This window comes from Oncorhynchus gorbuscha, linkage group LG22 (assembly GCF_021184085.1).
Source record: "Oncorhynchus gorbuscha isolate QuinsamMale2020 ecotype Even-year linkage group LG22, OgorEven_v1.0, whole genome shotgun sequence".
NCBI classification, from domain to species: Eukaryota; Metazoa; Chordata; class Actinopteri; order Salmoniformes; family Salmonidae; genus Oncorhynchus; species Oncorhynchus gorbuscha.
Genome location: NC_060194.1, coordinates 49,335,640 through 49,353,403, shown reverse-complemented (window position 1 = coordinate 49,353,403; position 17,764 = coordinate 49,335,640). Strand labels below are relative to the sequence as shown.

Genomic DNA, 17,764 nt, shown 5'->3' with positions numbered 1-17,764 from the left:
CAGACCTGTCCTCTAGTCTAGTAGTACTGGGCTGGACCATTAGAGACCAGACCTGTCCTCTAGTCTAGTAGTACTGGGCTGGACCATTAGAGACCAGACCTGTCCTCTAGTCTAGTAGTACTGGGCTGGACCATTAGAGACCAGACCTGTCCTCTAGTCTAGTAGTACTGGGCTGGACCATTAGAGACCAGACCTGTCCTCTAGTCTAGTAGTACTGGGCTGGACCATTAGAGACCAGACCTGTCCTCTAGTCTAGTAGTACTGGGCTGGACCATTAGAGACCAGACCTGTCCTCTAGTCTAGAATTACTGGGCTGGACCATTAGAGACCAGACCTGTCCTCTAGTCTAGTAGTACTGGGCTGGACCATTAGAGACCAGACCTGTCCTCTAGTCTAGTAGTACTGGGCTGGACCATTAGAGACCAGACCTGTCCTCTAGTCTAGTAGTACTGGGCTGGACCATTAGAGACCAGACCTGTCCTCTAGTCTAGAAGTACTGGGCTGGACCATTAGAGACCAGACCTGTCCTCTAGTCTAGTAGTACTGGGCTGGACCATTAGAGACCAGACCTGTCCTCTAGTCTAGTAGTACTGGGCTGGACCATTAGAGACCAGACCTGTCCTCTAGTCTAGTAGTACTGGGCTGGACCATTAGAGACCAGACCTGTCCTCTAGTCTAGTAGTACTGGGCTGGACCATTAGAGACCAGACCTGTCCTCTAGTCTAGTAGTACTGGGCTGGACCACTGGGCTGGACTGTCCTCTAGTTAGAGACCAGACCTGTCCTCTAGTCTAGTAGTACTGGGCTGGACCATTAGAGCCAGACCTGTCCTCTAGTCTAGTAGTACTGTAGTACTGGGCTGGACCATTAGAGACCAGACCTGTCCCTCTAGTCTAGTAGCACTGGGCTGGACCATTAGAGACCAGACCTGTCCTCTAGTCTAGTAGTACTGGGCTGGACCATTAGAGACCAGACCTGTCCTCTAGTCTAGTAGTACTGGGCTGGACCATTCGACCAGACCTGTCCTCTAGTCTAGTAGTACTGGGCTGGACCATTAGAGACCAGACCTGTCCTCTAGTCTAGTAGTACTGGGCTGGACCATTAGAGACCAGACCTGTCCTCTAGTCTAGTAGTACTGGGCTGGACCATTAGAGACCAGACCTGTCCTCTAGTCTAGTAGTACTGGGCTGGACCATTAGAGACCAGACCTGTCCTCTAGTCTAGTAGTACTGGGCTGGACCATTAGAGACCAGACCTGTCCTCTAGTCTAGTAGTACTGGGCTGGACCATTAGAGACCAGACCTGTCCTCTAGTCTAGTATTACTGGGCTGGACCATTGGACCACCTGTTAGTGACCAGACCTGTCCTCTAGTTATAGTCACTGGGCTTCCTAATGGCTAGAACAGACCTGTCCTCTAGTCTATAGTACTGGGCTGGACCATTAGAACCAGACCTGTCCTCTAGTCTAGTAGTACTGGGCTGGACCATTAGAGACCAGACCTGTCCTCTAGTCTAGTAGTACTGGGCTCTAAACCATTAGTACTGGGCTGGACCAGACCTGTCCTCTAGTCTAGTAGTACTGGGCTGGACCATTAGAGACCAGACCTGTCCTCTAGTCTAGTAGTACTGGGCTGGACCATTAAACCAGACCTGTCCTCTAGTCTAGTAGTACTGGGCTGGACCATTCCAGACCTGTCCTCTAGTCTAGTAGTACTGGGCTGGACCATTAGAACCAGACCTGTCCTCTAGTCTAGTAGTACTGGGCTGGACCATTAGAGACCAGACCTGTCCTCTAGTCCAGTAGTACTGGGCTGGACCATTAGAGACCAGACCTGTCCTCTAGTCTAGTAGTACTGGGCTGGACCATTAGAACCAGACCTGTCCTCTAGTCTAGTAGTACTGGGCTGGACCATTAGAGACCAGACCTGTCCTCTAGTCTAGTAGTACTGGGCTGGACCATTAGAACCAGACCTGTCCTCTAGTCTAGTAGTACTGGGCTGGACCATTAGAGACCAGACCTGTCCTCTAGTCTAGTAGTACTGGGCTGGACCATTAGAGACCAGACCTGTCCTCTAGTCTAGTAGTACTGGGCTGGACCATTAGAGACCAGACCTGTCCTCTAGTCTAGTAGTACTGGGCTGGACCATTAAGACCAGACCTGTCCTCTAGTCTAGTAGTACTGGGCTGGACCATTAGAGACCAGACCTGTCCTCTAGTCTAGTAGTACTGGGCTGGACCATTAGAGACCAGACCTGTCCTCTAGTCTAGTACCATGACCAGACCTGTCCTCAGTCTATTCCATTAGAGACCAGACCTGTCCTCTAGTCTAGTAGTACTGGGCTGGACCATTAGAGACCAGACCTGTCCTCTAGTCCATAGTACTGGGCTGGACCATTAGAGACCAGACCTGTCCTCTAGTCTAGTAGTACTGGGCTGGACCATTAGAACCAGACCTGTCCTCTAGTCTAGTAGTACTGGGCTGGACCATTAGAGACCAGACCTGTCCTCTAGTCTAGTAGTACTGGGCTGGACCATTAGAGACCAGACCTGTCCTCTAGTCTAGTAGTACTGGGCTGGACCATCCAGGGCTGGACCAGACCATGTCCTCTAGTCTAGTAGTACTGGGCTGGACCATTAGAGACCAGACCTGTCCTCTATTCTAGTAGTACTGGGCTGGACCATTAGAGACCAGACCTGTCCCTAGTCTAGTAGTACTGGGCTCTAGAAGTCTAGTAGTACTGGGCTGGACCATTAGAGACCAGACCTGTCCTCTAGTCTAGTAGTACTGGGCTGGACCATTAGAGACCAGACCTGTCCTCTAGTCTAGTAGTACTGGGCTGGACCATTAGAGACCAGACCTCTCCTCTAGTCTAGTAGTACTGGGCTGGACCATTAGAGACCAGACCTGTCCTCTAGTCTAGTAGTACTGGGCTGGACCATTAGAGACCAGACCTGTCCTCTAGTCTAGTAGTACTGGGCTGGACCATTAGAGACCAGACCTGTCCTCTAGTCTAGTAGTACTGGGCTGGACCATTAAACCAGACCTGTCCTCTAGTCTAGTAGTACTGGGCTGGACCATTAGAGACCAGACCTGTCCTCTAGTCTATTAGTACTGGGCTGGACCATTATAAACCAGACCTGTCCTCTAGTCTAGTAGTACTGGGCTGGACCATTAGAGACCAGACCTGTCCTCTAGTCTAGTAGTACTGGGCTGGACCATTAGAGACCAGACCTGTCCTCTAGTCTAGTAGTACTGGGCTGGACCATTCTAAGACCAGACCTGTCCTCTAGTCTAGTCAGTAGTACTGGGCTGGACCATTAGAGACCAGACCTGTCCTCTAGTCTAGAAGTACTGGGCTGGACCATTAGAGACCTGGACCATTAGAGACCAGACCTGTCCTCTAGTCTAGTAGTACTGGGCTGGGCCATTAGAGACCAGACCTGTCCTCTAGTCTAGTAGTACTGGGCTGGGCCATTAGAGACCAGACCTGTCCTCTAGTCTAGTAGTACTGGGCTGGACCATTAGAGACCAGACCTGTCCTCTAGTCTAGTAGTACTGGGCTGGGCTGGACCATTAGAGACCAGACCATGGTTCAAGTACTATTGAGAATATTTTCAAAAACATTACCTGGGCTTGATTGAGCTTGCCTGGTGCAATGGAACCAATAGACTAGTTGGAAACAATGTAAACGCCACCGCTCTAGCACTCCGCGCAGGCTAAAGAAAGATTTAGAATACTATTTGAACCCAGGTCTGTTAGAGACCTGCTGCTACCTCGATCAACGTGCACGCACACGCACATGCACGCACGAGCACGCACAAGCACGCACACACACACACACACACCATTAGAGACCTGCTTCTACTTCGATCAACAGCTTTCTGGGCACCAATTACCCACGGCCCTCTTGGTGAACTCCCTGTCCTGTCGGATCTAGTGTTTACCCCACCGGATATAAAGCTCAGTGTATGTGTTATAGTTTGTGTGTTGGTGTAGGTGAGTGCCAGATGTGTTGTTCTAATAGCCTCATCAGTTCAAAGTGGCGTGAACATGTCCATTATATCACATATTCCAATTCTAAACCATTCCATATTCCAATTCTAAACCATTCCATATTTCAATTCTAAACCATTCCATATTCCATTTCTATACCATTCCATATTCCAATTCTAAACCATTCCATATTCCAATTCTAAACCATTCCATATTCCAATTCTAAACCATTCCATATTCCAATTCTAAACCATTCCATATTCCAATTCTAAACCATTCCATATTCCAATTCTAAACCATTCCATATTCCAATTCTAAACCATTCCATATTCCAATTCTAAACCATTCCATATTCCATTTCTATACCATTCCATATTTCAATTCTAAACCATTCCATATTCCAATTCTAAACCATTCCATATTCCAATTCTAAACCATTCCATATTCCAGTTTTAAACCATTCCATATTCCATTTCTATACCATTCCATATTTCAATTCTAAACCATTCCATATTCCAATTCTAAACCATTCCATATTCCAATTCTAAACCATTCCATATTCCATTTCTATACCATTCCATATTTCAATTCTAAACCATTCCATATTCCAATTCTAAACCATTCCATATTCCATTTCTATACCATTCCATATTTCAATTCTAAACCATTACATATTCCATTTCTATACCATTCCATATTTCAATTCTAAACCATTCCATATTCCAATTCTAAACCATTCCATATTCCATTTCTATACCATTCCATATTCCATTTCTATACCATTCCATATTTCAATTCTAAACCATTCCATATTCCAATTCTAAACCATTCCATATTCCAATTCTAAACCATTCCATATTTCAATTCTAAACCATTCCATATTCCAATTCTAAACCATTCCATATTTCAATTCTAAACCATTCCATATTCCAATTCTAAACCATTCCATATTCCAATTCTAAACCATTCCATATTCCAATTCTAAACCATTCCATATTCCAATTCTAAACCATTCCATATTCCAATTCTAAACCATTCCATATTTCAATTCTAAACCATTCCATATTCCAATTCTAAACCATTCCATATTTCAATTCTAAACCATTCCATATTCCAATTCTAAACCATTCCATATTTCAATTCTAATCCATTCCATATTCCAATTCTAAACCATTCCATATTCCAATTCTAAACCATTCCATATTCCAATTCTAAACCATTCCATATTCCAGTTTTAAACCATTCCATATTCCAATTCTAAACCATTCCATATTTCAATTCTAAACCATTCCATATTTCAACTAAGTCATGAAAATGGGTATTACTCGTCATAACATATATGAGCATATTTTTATATATATATATATATATATATATATATATATATATATATATATATATATATATATATATAATATATTTTTTTTTTTTATAATGGAAAATAAAAACAGGAATTCTCCAAAACCATTTAAAATGTCTCCATTTCACACAAAGAAGGGAATCTTTGTTGTGTGTTGTATGACTCTGGTGAGTCTGCCATTACGACGGAATTATTCAGTCTTTAGGGAATATAAACATGTTTCGCCCAGTTCTACATTCGCTGTTGCATTGAGAAGGAAAAACCATATGTCAGCATCCCAGATGGCATCCTATTCCCTAGATAGTGCACTACTTTAGGCCAGGACCCAATGGGACCCTATTCCCTATATAGTGCACTACTTTAGGCCAGGACCCAATGGGATCCTATTCCCTATATAGTGCACTACTTTAGACCAGGACCCAATGGGATCCTATTCCCTATATAGTGCACTACTTTAGACCAGGACCCAATGGGATCCTATTCCCTATATAGTGCACTACTTTAGGCCAGGACCCAATGGGATCCTATTCCCTATATAGTGCACTACTTTAGACCAGGACCCAATGGGATCCTATTCCCTATATAGTGCACTACTTTAAACCAGGACCCCCATAGCGAATAGGGTGCCACATGGCACAGATGCTATGTTTTCTTCTCATGACTTTTAGTCCGTTGTTTAGCTGGAATTGAATGAATTACATTTTAATGAGGAGTATTTAATACGGGGCTTGATTTCATTAAAGTGGTTGTGGAACCGCATATATATATATATATATATATAAAACATACAGCATATGTCTTGTATATGGAAAACTCTTTTGATTCCCACCATGTATTCAGCCTAACAGGTGGTGGGGGGGGGGGATTGTAACACATACTAATTAAACACATATAATGATGTTGACGGTCTGGGTAAGGTGTTCTTCCTACTGTGTTACTGGCGTGGTAGATGCTCTGACCCCCGAGCCTTTCTCTTCAACGTCCCAAGACCATAAAAAACATGGAGAATCAGCCAAATAAAGTGTTAGACCTATAGGGTCTAGAATCCATCTTAGTCTCTGTCTCTCTCTCGCGCGCTCTCTGTCTCTCTCTCTGTCTCTCTGTCTCTCTCTCTCTCTCTCTCTCTCTCTCTCTCTCTCTCTCTCTCTCTCTCTCTCTCTCTCTCTGTCTCTCTCTCTGTCTCTCTCTCTGTCTCTCTCTCTGTCTCTCTCTCTCTCTCTCTCTCGCGCGCTCTCTGTCTCTCTCTCACTCTGTCTCTCTGTCTCTCTGTCTCTCTGTGTCCAGTGTGATAGGTGCAGATGCAGGGAACGGTATCCGTGTGTTCCTCCCTGACATAGGGATGTTCCTAGCAGGGCTGGCCTGCTGGCTTCTGTGTCGTAGTCTGTTTCAGAAGAGACCGCCAGAGGACATGGCCCAGGACAACACTGACTACGAACCGGAGGGAGAGGTGAGTGGAGGGAGACACACAGACACGCACGCACACACACATACAGACACAGACACAGACAGAGACACACGCACCCGCACGCGCGCACACACACACACACAGAGACACACACACACACACACACACACACACACACACACACACACACACACACACACACACACACACACACACACACACACACACACACACACACACACACACACACACACACACACACACACACACACACACACACACACACACACACACACACACACACACACACACACACACACACGTGTTCACACATGCTCAGACTAAAACATGCACTAACACACACACACTTACACTTTTGTTAAAATGGGAGAAAAAAGTTAATTATTTCAATAAAACCAATTTTTCTGTTAGAAAATCTGCTTATCTATTTAATCTACATTTATTGATTATGTTAACAATGACTTCACTAGTTCAGGTGGGGCTTGGCTTCGGCAACCAAAGGAAAGGACGGGTTCTCAACAACAACAATGACAAAAATCATGAGAGTGGCTTTCCCAAGAAAAACTTCCAAAATGACTAATTGGAGGTAGCTCACTTTAATCCATTAGACAGAGAACAAGTGACTGGCGTTTCCATGTCTTCCTCAGAGTGACCTGACCGTTGCATTTAGACCCTATTTCCATTCGAGACACAACAATTAGACCCTATTTCTAGCCTAGTGGCCCATTCGAGACACAACAATTAGACCCTATTTCTAGCCTAGTGGCCCATTCGAGACACAACAATTAGACCCTATTTCTAGCCTAGTGGCCCATTCGAGACACAACAATTAGACCCTATTTCTAGCCTAGTGGCCCATTCGAGACACAACAATTAGACCCTATTTCTAGCCTGGTGGCCCATTCGAGACACAACAATTAGACCCTATTTCTAGCCTAGTGGCCCATTCGAGACACAACAATTAGACCCTATTTCTAGCCTAGTGGCCCATTCGAGACACAACAATTAGACCCTATTTCTAGCCTGGTGGCCCATTCGAGACACAACAATTAGACCCTATTTCTAGCCTGGTGGCCCATTCGAGACACAACAATTAGACCCTATTTCTAGCCTGGTGGCCCATTCGAGACACAACAATTAGACCCTATTTCTAGCCTGGTGGCCCATTCGAGACACAACAATTAGACCCTATTTCTAGCCTGGTGGCCCATTCGAGACACAACAATTAGACCCTATTTCTAGCCTGGTGGCCCATTCGAGACACAACAATTAGACCCTATTTCTAGCCTAGTGGCCCATTCGAGACACAACAATTAGACCCTATTTCTAGCCTGGTGGCCCATTCGAGACACAACAATTAGACCCTATTTCTAGCCTGGTGGCCCATTCGAGACACAACAATTAGACCCTATTTCTAGCCTGGTGGCCCATTCGAGACACAACAATTAGACCCTATTTCTAGCCTGGTGGCCCATTCGAGACACAACAATTAGACCCTATTTCTAGCCTGGTGGCCCATTCGAGACACAACAATTAGACCCTATTTCTAGCCTGGTGGCCCATTCGAGACACAACAATTAGACCCTATTTCTAGCCTGGTGGCCCATTCGAGACACAACAATTAGACCCTATTTCTAGCCTGGTGGCCCATTCGAGACACAACAATTAGACCCTATTTCTAGCCTGGTGGCCCATTCGAGACACAACAATTAGACCCTATTTCTAGCCTGGTGGCCCATTCGAGACACAACAATTAGACCCTATTTCTAGCCTGGTGGCCCATTCGAGACACAACAATTAGACCCTATTTCTAGCCTGGTGGCCCATTCGAGACACAACAATTAGACCCTATTTCTAGCCTAGTGGCCCATTCGAGACACAACAATTAGACCCTATTTCTAGCCTGGTGGCCCATTCGAGACACAACAATTAGACCCTATTTCTAGCCTAGTGGCCCATTCGAGACACAACAATTAGACCCTATTTCTAGCCTGGTGGCCCATTCGAGACACAACAATTAGACCCTATTTCTAGCCTGGTGGCCCATTCGAGACACAACAATTAGACCCTATTTCTAGCCTGGTGGCCCATTCGAGACACAACAATTAGACCCTATTTCTAGCCTAGTGGCCCATTCGAGACACAACAATTAGACCCTATTTCTAGCCTGGTGGCCCATTCGAGACACAACAATTAGACCCTATTTCTAGCCTAGTGGCCCATTCGAGACACAACAATTTAAACAAATTATAATGATAACGTGTTTCAACGTAAACGGCAAATTATAGAACCAGATAATACAAATAACAAGGGAAATAGTGTGTCTGGTTATTCAACAGGCCATCTCGAAATATACATAGTTCATCTTTTTGGTGTCTGTGAATCCGGAGACACAGAGAACCCCCCCCCCAAAAAAATCAAGGCAATCAACAATATGGAAACAAGGAGAGTGAAAAATCCTTGTTTAGCCCCTCAGGATCCACAAAGTCTCAGGAATACTGTCAGAATGCCTCTCTTTGTTTTAGTTTACATCACTTCCTCTTGGTGAAATCTGGATGATGTCATATCCTCTTGGTGAAATGTGGATGATGTCGCTTCCTCTTGGTGAAATGTGGACGATGTCACCTCCTCTTGGTGAAATGTGGACGATGTCACCTCCTCTTGGTGAAATGTGCATGATGTCACTTCCTCTTGGTGAAATGTGGATGATGTCACTTCCTCTTGGTGAAATGTGGATGATGTCACTTCCTCTTGGTGAAATGTGGACGAAGTCACCTCTTGGTGAACTGTGGACGAAGTCACCTACTCTTGGGGAAATGTGGACGATGTCACCTCCTCTTGGTGAAATGTGGACGATGTCAACTCCTCTTGGTGAAATCTGGACGATGTCATCTCCTCTTGGTGAAATGTGGACGATGTCACCTCCTCTTGGTGAAATGTGGACGAAGTCACCTACTCTTGGTGAAATGTGGACGAAGTCACCTCCTCTTGGTGAAATGTGGATGATGTCACCTCCTCTTGGTGAAATCTGGACGATGTCATCTCCTCTTGGTGAAATGTGGACGATGTCACCTCCTCTTGGCGAAATGTGGATGATGTCACTTCCTCTTGGTGAAATGTGGATGATGATCTATGGATGCAAAGCACAGGGAGGAAGGTAGACATGGTTGGCCATCTATGACTGGCAAGGCAGACGAGTGAGATTGAACTCCAGGTTCTGCCCCTCTTTTAATCAGACAAGATGACGTCTGGTTAAAAGGGAGCAGTCCTCTGCCACCGAGCAAGACTCTTCAGAGCAATAGTGCCTCTAAAACCTCCCAAACCAACTCCGTTTTTTAGGGGTCAACCCGCAGGAAGACGAGGCGGGGCGCGAGGGGGAGGAAGTCCACCGCCAGCCCGCCTGAGGAGGTCCAATCAGAATGCAGCAAGAACTTTTGGTGATCAACATATCACCAGAGACTCTCACTGATGCCCAATATGTCAGTCCTGAGATATCACCAGAGACTCTCACTGATGCCCAATATGTCAGTCCTGAGATATCACCAGAGACTCTCACTGATGCCCAATATGTCAGTCCTGAGATATCACCAGAGACTCTCACTGATGCCCAATATGTCAGTCCTGAGATATCACCAGAGACTCTCACTGATGCCCAATATGTCAGTCCTGAGATATCACCAGAGACTCTCACTGATGCCCAATATGTCAGTCCTGAGATATCACCAGAGACTCTCACTGATGCCCAATATGTCAGTCCTGAGATATCATGTCACTGATGCCCCAGTCCTGAGATATCACCAGAGACTCTCACTGATGCCCAATATGTCAGTCCTGAGATATCACCAGAGACTCTCACTGATGCCCAATATGTCAGTCCTGAGATATCACCAGAGACTCTCACTGATGCCCAATATGTCAGTCCTGAGATATCACCAGAGACTCTCACTGATGCCCAATATGTCAGTCCTGAGATATCACCAGAGACTCTCACTGATGCCCAATATGTCAGTCCTGAGATATCACCAGAGACTCTCACTGATGCCCAATATGTCAGTCCTGAGATATCACCAGAGACTCTCACTGATGCCCAATATGTCAGTCCTGAGATATCACCAGAGACTCTCACTGATGCCCAATATGTCAGTCCTGAGATATCACCAGAGACTCTCACTGATGCCCAATATGTCAGTCCTGAGATATCACCAGAGACTCTCACTGATGCCCAATATGTCAGTCCTGAGATATCACCAGAGACTCTCACTGATGCCCAATATGTCAGTCCTGAGATATCACCAGAGACTCTCACTGATGCCCAATATGTCAGTCCTGAGATATCACCAGAGACTCTCACTGATGCCCTGATGCCCAATATGTCAGTCCTGAGATATCAGAGACTCTCACTGATGCCCAATATGTCAGTCCTGAGATATCACCAGAGACTCTCACTGATGCCCAATATGTCAGTCCTGAGATATCACCAGAGACTCTCACTGATGCCCAATATGTCAGTCCTGAGATATCACCAGAGACTCTCACTGATGCCCAATATGTCAGTCCTGAGATATCACCAGAGACTCTCACTGATGCCCAATATGTCAGTCCTGAGATATCACCAGAGACTCTCACTGATGCCCAATATGTCAGTCCTGAGATATCACCAGAGACTCTCACTGATGCCCAATATGTCAGTCCTGAGATATCACCAGAGACTCTCACTGATGCCCAATATGTCAGTCCTGAGATATCACCAGAGACTCTCACTGATGCCCAATATGTCAGTCCTGAGATATCACCAGAGACTCTCACTGATGCCCAATATGTCAGACCTGAGATATCACCAGAGACTCTCACTGATGCCCAATATGTCAGTCCTGAGATATCACCAGAGACTCTCACTGATGCCCAATATGTCAGTCCTGAGATATCACCAGAGACTCTCACTGATGCCCAATATGTCAGACCTGAGATATCACCAGATACTCTCACTGATGCCCAATATGTCAGTCCTGAGATATCACCAGAGACTCTCACTGATGCCCAATATGTCAGTCCTGAGATATCACCAGAGACTCTCACTGATGCCCAATATGTCAGACCTGAGATATCACCAGAGACTCTCACTGATGCCCAATATGTCAGACCTGAGATATCACCAGAGACTCTTACTGATGCCCAATATGTCAGTCCTGAGATATCACCAGTGTTTACAATCATTTTTTTTAATGGGTACGTGCTTATTAGTAACTGGGATAAGACATTTCATAAGTGTGTGAACTGCAGTGTCTGGTTGCTCCTCATTACACTCCATGGACCAAGACATTTTCTTTACATCATCAACATAACAATCACTACAAAACTTATTGTATGACCTCTTCTACACTATATTAGGCCTTTTGAACTTGTGGTATGTAGCAGGGAACAATATGATAGTGAGGTCTATGCTCACCTCTCTGATAATATGTTATAGAGGACATTCTACTGGTATAGAATGGTACTGATGCTCTCCTCTCAGAGATACATAGACATTCTACTGGTATAGAACGGTGCTGATGCTCTCCTCTCAGAGATACATAGACATTCTACTGGTATAGAACGGTGCTGATGCTCTCCTCTCAGAGATACATAGACATTCTACTGGTATAGAACGGTGCTGATGCTCTCCTCTCAGAGATACATAGACATTCTACTGGTATAGAACGGTACTGATGCTCTCCTCTCAGAGATACATAGACATTCTACTGGTATAGAACGGTACTGATGCTCTCCTCTCAGAGATACATAGACATTCTACGGGTATAGAACGGTACTGATGCTCTCCTCTCAGAGATACATAGACATTCTACTGGTATAGAAAGGTACTGATGCTCTCCTCTCAGAGATACATAGAGGACATTCTACTGGTATAGAACGGTGCTAATGCTCTCCTAGACATCCTACTGGTAGGCTCGCATCACTGGGCAGCTCGCAGCTGGGTTTCCCTTTATAGTCCGTAAAAGTTTTCAAGCCTTACCACATCCGTCGAGCGTCAGAGCTGGTGTTGTAGGATTTGATCTTAGTCCTGTATTGACGCTTTGCCTGTTTGATGGTTCATCTGAGGGCATAGTTGGATTTTTTATAAGCGTCCGGATTAGTGTCCCACTCCTTGAAAGCGGAAGCTCTGGCCTTTTGTTCGGTGCCGATGTTGCCTGTAATCCTTAGCTTCTGGTTGAGGAAATGTACGTAGGGACGATGTCATCGATGCACTTATTGATGAAGCCTCCTGACTGAGGTGGTATACTCCTAAATGCCATTGGATGAATCCCGGAACATATTCCAGTCTGTGCTAGCAAAACAGTCCTGTAGCATCCTCGTCATCTGACCACTTCCATATTGAGTGAGTCACTTGTACTTCCTGCTTTAGTTTTTGCTTGTAAGCAGGAATCGGGAGGATATAATTATGTTCAGATCAAATCAAATCAAATCAAATCAATTTTATTTATATAGCCCTTCGTACATCAGCTGATATCTCAAAGTGCTGTACAGAAACCCAGCCTAAAACCCCAAACAGCAAACAATGCAGGTGTAAAAGCACGGTGGCTAGGAAAAACTCCCTAGAAAGGCCAAAACCTAGGAAGAAACCTAGAGAGGAACCGGGCTATGTGGGGTGGCCAGTCCTCTTCTGGCTGTGCCGGGTAGAGATTATAACAGAACATGACCAAGATGTTCAAATGTTCATAAATGACCAGCATGGTCAAATAATAATAAGGCAGAACAGTTGAAACTGGAGCAGCAGCACAGTCAGGTGGACTGGGGACAGCAAGGAGCCATCATGTCAGGTAGTCCTGGGGCACGGTCCTAGGGCTCAGGTCAGTTGAAACTGGAGCAGGAGCATGGCCAGGTGGACTGGGGACAGCAAGGAGTCCTCATGTCAGGTAGTCCTGGGACATGGTCCTAGGGCCCAGGCCAGTTGAAACTGGAGCAGCAGCATGGCCAGGTGGACTGGGGACAGCAAGGAGTCATCATGTCAGGTAGTCCTGGGGCATGGTCCTAGGGCTCAGGTCCTCCGAGAGAGAGAAAGAAAGAGAGAAGGAGAGAATTAGAGAACGCACACTTAGATTCACACAGGACACCTGAATAGGACAGGAGAAGTACTCCAGATAAACAAACTGACCCTAGCCCCCCGACACATAAACTACTGCAGCATAAATACTGGAGGCTGAGACAGGAGGGGTCAGGAGACACTGTGGCCCCATCCGAGGACACCCCCGGACAGGGCCAAACAGGAAGGATATAACCCCACCCACTTTGCCAAAGCACAGCCCCCACACCACTAGAGGGAAATCTTCAACCACCAACTTACCATCCTGAGACAAGGCCGAGTATAGCCCACAAAGATCTCCGACACGGTACAACCCAAGGGGGGGGGGACCCAGACAGGCCGACCACAACAGTGAATCAACCCACCCAGGTGACGCACCCCCCCAGGGACGGCACGAGAGAGCCCCAGCAAGCCAGTGACTCAGCCCCCGTAACAGGGTTAGAGGCAAAGAATCCCAGTGAAAAGAGGGGAACCGGCCAGGCAGAGACAGCAAGGGCGGTTCGTTGCTCCAGAGCCTTTCCGTTCACCTTCCCACTCCTGGGCCAGACTACACTCAATCATATGACCCACTGAAGAGATGAGTCTTCAGTAAAGACTTAAAGGTTGAGACAGAGTTTGCGTCTCTGACATGGGTAGGCAGACCGTTCCATAAAAATGGAGCTCTATAGGAGAAAGCCCTGCCTCCAGCTGTTTGCTTAGAAATTCTAGGGACAATTAGGAGGCCTGCGTCTTGTGACCGTAGCGTACGTGTAGGTATGTACGGCAGGACCAAATCAGAGAGGTAGGTAGGAGCAAGCCCATGTAATGCTTTGTAGGTTAGCAGTAAAACCTTGAAATCAGCCCTTGCTTTGACAGGAAGCCAGTGTAGAGAGGCTAGCACTGGAGTAATAGATTTGCCAAATGGAGGTCTGGGGAGAGCTTTGTATGCGTCTCTGTGTGTAGAGTAAAGGTGGTCTAGGGGTTTTTTCCCCCTCTGGTTGCACATGTGACATGCTGGTAGAAATGAGGTATATCTGATTTAAGTTTGCCTGCATTAAAGTCCCCGGCCACTAGGGGCGCCGCTTCTGGATGAGCATTTTCTTGTTTGCTTATGGCCTTATACAGATTGGCGAGTGCTGTCTTAGTGCCAGTATCAGTTTGTGGTGGTAAATAAATGGCTATGAATAATATAGATCAGAACTCTCTTGGTAGCTAGTGTGGTTTACAGCTTAACATGAGGTACTCTACCTCAAGCAAGCAATACCTTGAGACTTCTTTAATATTAGACATTGGGCACCAGCAGTTATTGACAAATAGACACATACTCCCACCCTTTGTCTTACAAGACGTAGCTGCTCTGTCCTGCCGAAGCACGGAGAAGCAAGCCAGCTCTATATTATCCATGTCGTCATTCCGATGCGTCTCGGTGAAACACAAGATATATACTCCCCCTTTTTCTCCGTCTTTTCTCCACCCCTCCGACTGGATCTGATTTATCTCTACAGAAAGTGTCCAGTATGTGAATTGAGCTCACAGAAAAAAACAGAATGAAATGGAATTCAAATAATTCAACTGACATGGGTTAATTAGTTGTTTAAAATCCAGAATAATGACAGAAATGAAGGTTAATCGCTCAGCGCTACACATCTATTCTATACCAGTAGAACGTCTATATATCTCTGAGAGGAGAACATCCTCAAATGGGATCCAAATCTACCAGGATTCACAATATTGGCCCCCTCTCATTTGTTTTCGCATGCAAGCAATCTCAGCCTATCCCGTTACGCGCAGCTAACCAAGAGGCAGGACACTTGGCTCCCAGGCCCACCCAATGGCAATTACAAGTGTGGTCATTGTGTACATTGTGACAACACGACCACGTTTTTTTAGAGGCAACCCGAGAAGAGAACAGGTAAACCCGAGAAGAGCTAAACGAGAAGAGGTAAACCCGAGAAGAGGTAAACCTGAGAAGAGGTAAACCCGAGAAGAGAAGAAGGTAAACCTGAGAAGAGGTAAACCCGAGAAGAGGTAAACCCGAGAAGAGGTAAACCCGAGAAGAGGTAAACCTCAGAAGAGGTAAACCTGAGAAGAGGTAAACCCGAGAAGAGGTAAACCCGAGAAGAGGTAAACCTGAGAAGAGGTAAACCTGAGAAGAGGTAAACCTGAGAAGAGGTAAACCCGAGAAGAGGTAAACCCGAGAAGAGGTAAACCCGAGAAGAGGTAAACCCGAGGAGAGGTAAACCTGAGAAGAGGTAAAAAATACTAAATCCAAAGCTTCATTAATTGTAGCACCACAAATGGCAATATACATTCTCAAATGCATCTGCAGGGCTGCTTCTATTGGTCAAACTAAACAAGCATTGAAACTTGGCATCGCAGGACGTACTGCAATTAGCAATGAAAACATGTCCTATGCTACTTCACTCCACTGCATCGAAGACAACCAGGGCTACATTCCTCCCTGCACTTTGTAGCCGTAGAACACGTTCAGATTTCACCAAGAGGAAGTGACATCGTACGTAAACTTAAACAAAGGGAGGCATTCTGACAGTATTCCTGAGACACTGTGGATCCTAAGGGGCTAAACAAGAACTTTTCACTCTCCTCGTTTCTAGATTGTTGCCTTGATTTTTTGGGGTTCTCTGTGTCTCCAAATTCCTCAGGAGGGATGATAGAGTTGGAAGAGGCCCCCTGCCATTAAGCCCCATCCCTGGCATCTGTCCAGCTCTCTCTTTACGACTCTAAGTTAATTAAAACCACAAACAGACTGGCACAGATGGTAGAAATACCCTCACACACATGGAAATGACACATACGACTCTGCCATATAAAAGTGATTTACTGACGGTTGTATAATAGACCTTTATATTCTATTTGTCCTCTCCTGGTGACATCAGATTCAGTCATATTTCAGAACCATGGACAGCTCATGTTTCAGAACCATGGACAGATCGTGTTTCAGAACCATGGACAGCTCATGTTTCAGAACCATGGACAGATCGTGTTTCAGAACCAAGGGGACAGCTCATGTTTCAGAACCATGGACAGTTCATGTTTCAGCATGATGGACAGATCATGTTTCAGAACCATGGGGACATCTCATGTTTCAGAACCATGGACAGCTCATGTTTCAGCATGATGGACAGATCATGTTTCAGAACCATGGACAGATCGTGTTTCAGAACCATGGGGACATCTCATGTTTCAGAACCATGGACAGCTCATGTTTCAGCATGATGGACAGATCATGTTTCAGAACCATGGACAGGTCGTGTTTCAGCACCATGGACAGATCGTGTTTCAGAACCATGGACAGCGGCTCAGTTAGCAAACCCACTGTACCACACTTACCATTAGCTCTCCATTAGGACATCTGTCCTAGCTCTCTGTTAGGATGGCTGTCCTAGCTCTCTATCAGGACATCTGTCCTAGCTCTCTGTTAGGACGGCTGTCCTAGCTCTCTATCAGGACGGCTGTCCTAGCTCTCTATCAGGACATCTGTCCTAGCTCTCCGTTAGGACGGCTGTCCTAGCTCTCTATCAGGACATCTGTCCTAGCTCTAGGACAGCTGTCCTAGGTCTCTATTAGGACGGCTGTCCACCCCTTTCTTAGAAGACTGAAAGGTTGAAAAATAGAACCTGGTCCTTCTGTAGCTCAGTTGGTAGAGCATGGCGCTTGTAACGTCAGGATAGTGGGTTCAATCCCCGGGACCACCCATATGTAGAATGTATGCACACATGACTGTAAGTCGCTTTGGATAAAAGCGTTTGCTAAATGGCATATATTATTATTATTATATATTATAGAACCTGCGTACGACAGTGTGTCTAGAACCAGGTTCTGGTTTTGGCAGGAACAACTATGGTTGGCTTTAAATGGTTTAATCACTGTTTGTGATATATGACTGTCTCCTATCTCTCTACCAACC

General features: G+C 45.7%; 1 protein-coding gene across 1 annotated transcript in view; it reads left to right on the top strand.

The window, feature by feature from the left end:
• Nucleotides 1–17,764, top strand: part of LOC124009465 (piezo-type mechanosensitive ion channel component 2-like) — a gene marked incomplete at its 5' end in the record, with an annotated part of 249,921 nt that overhangs the window by 52,451 nt on the left and 179,706 nt on the right. Inside the window, 1 exon segment of the mRNA XM_046321275.1 lies at nt 6,638–6,800. Coding sequence (XP_046177231.1) covers nt 6,638–6,800 — 163 coding nt within the window.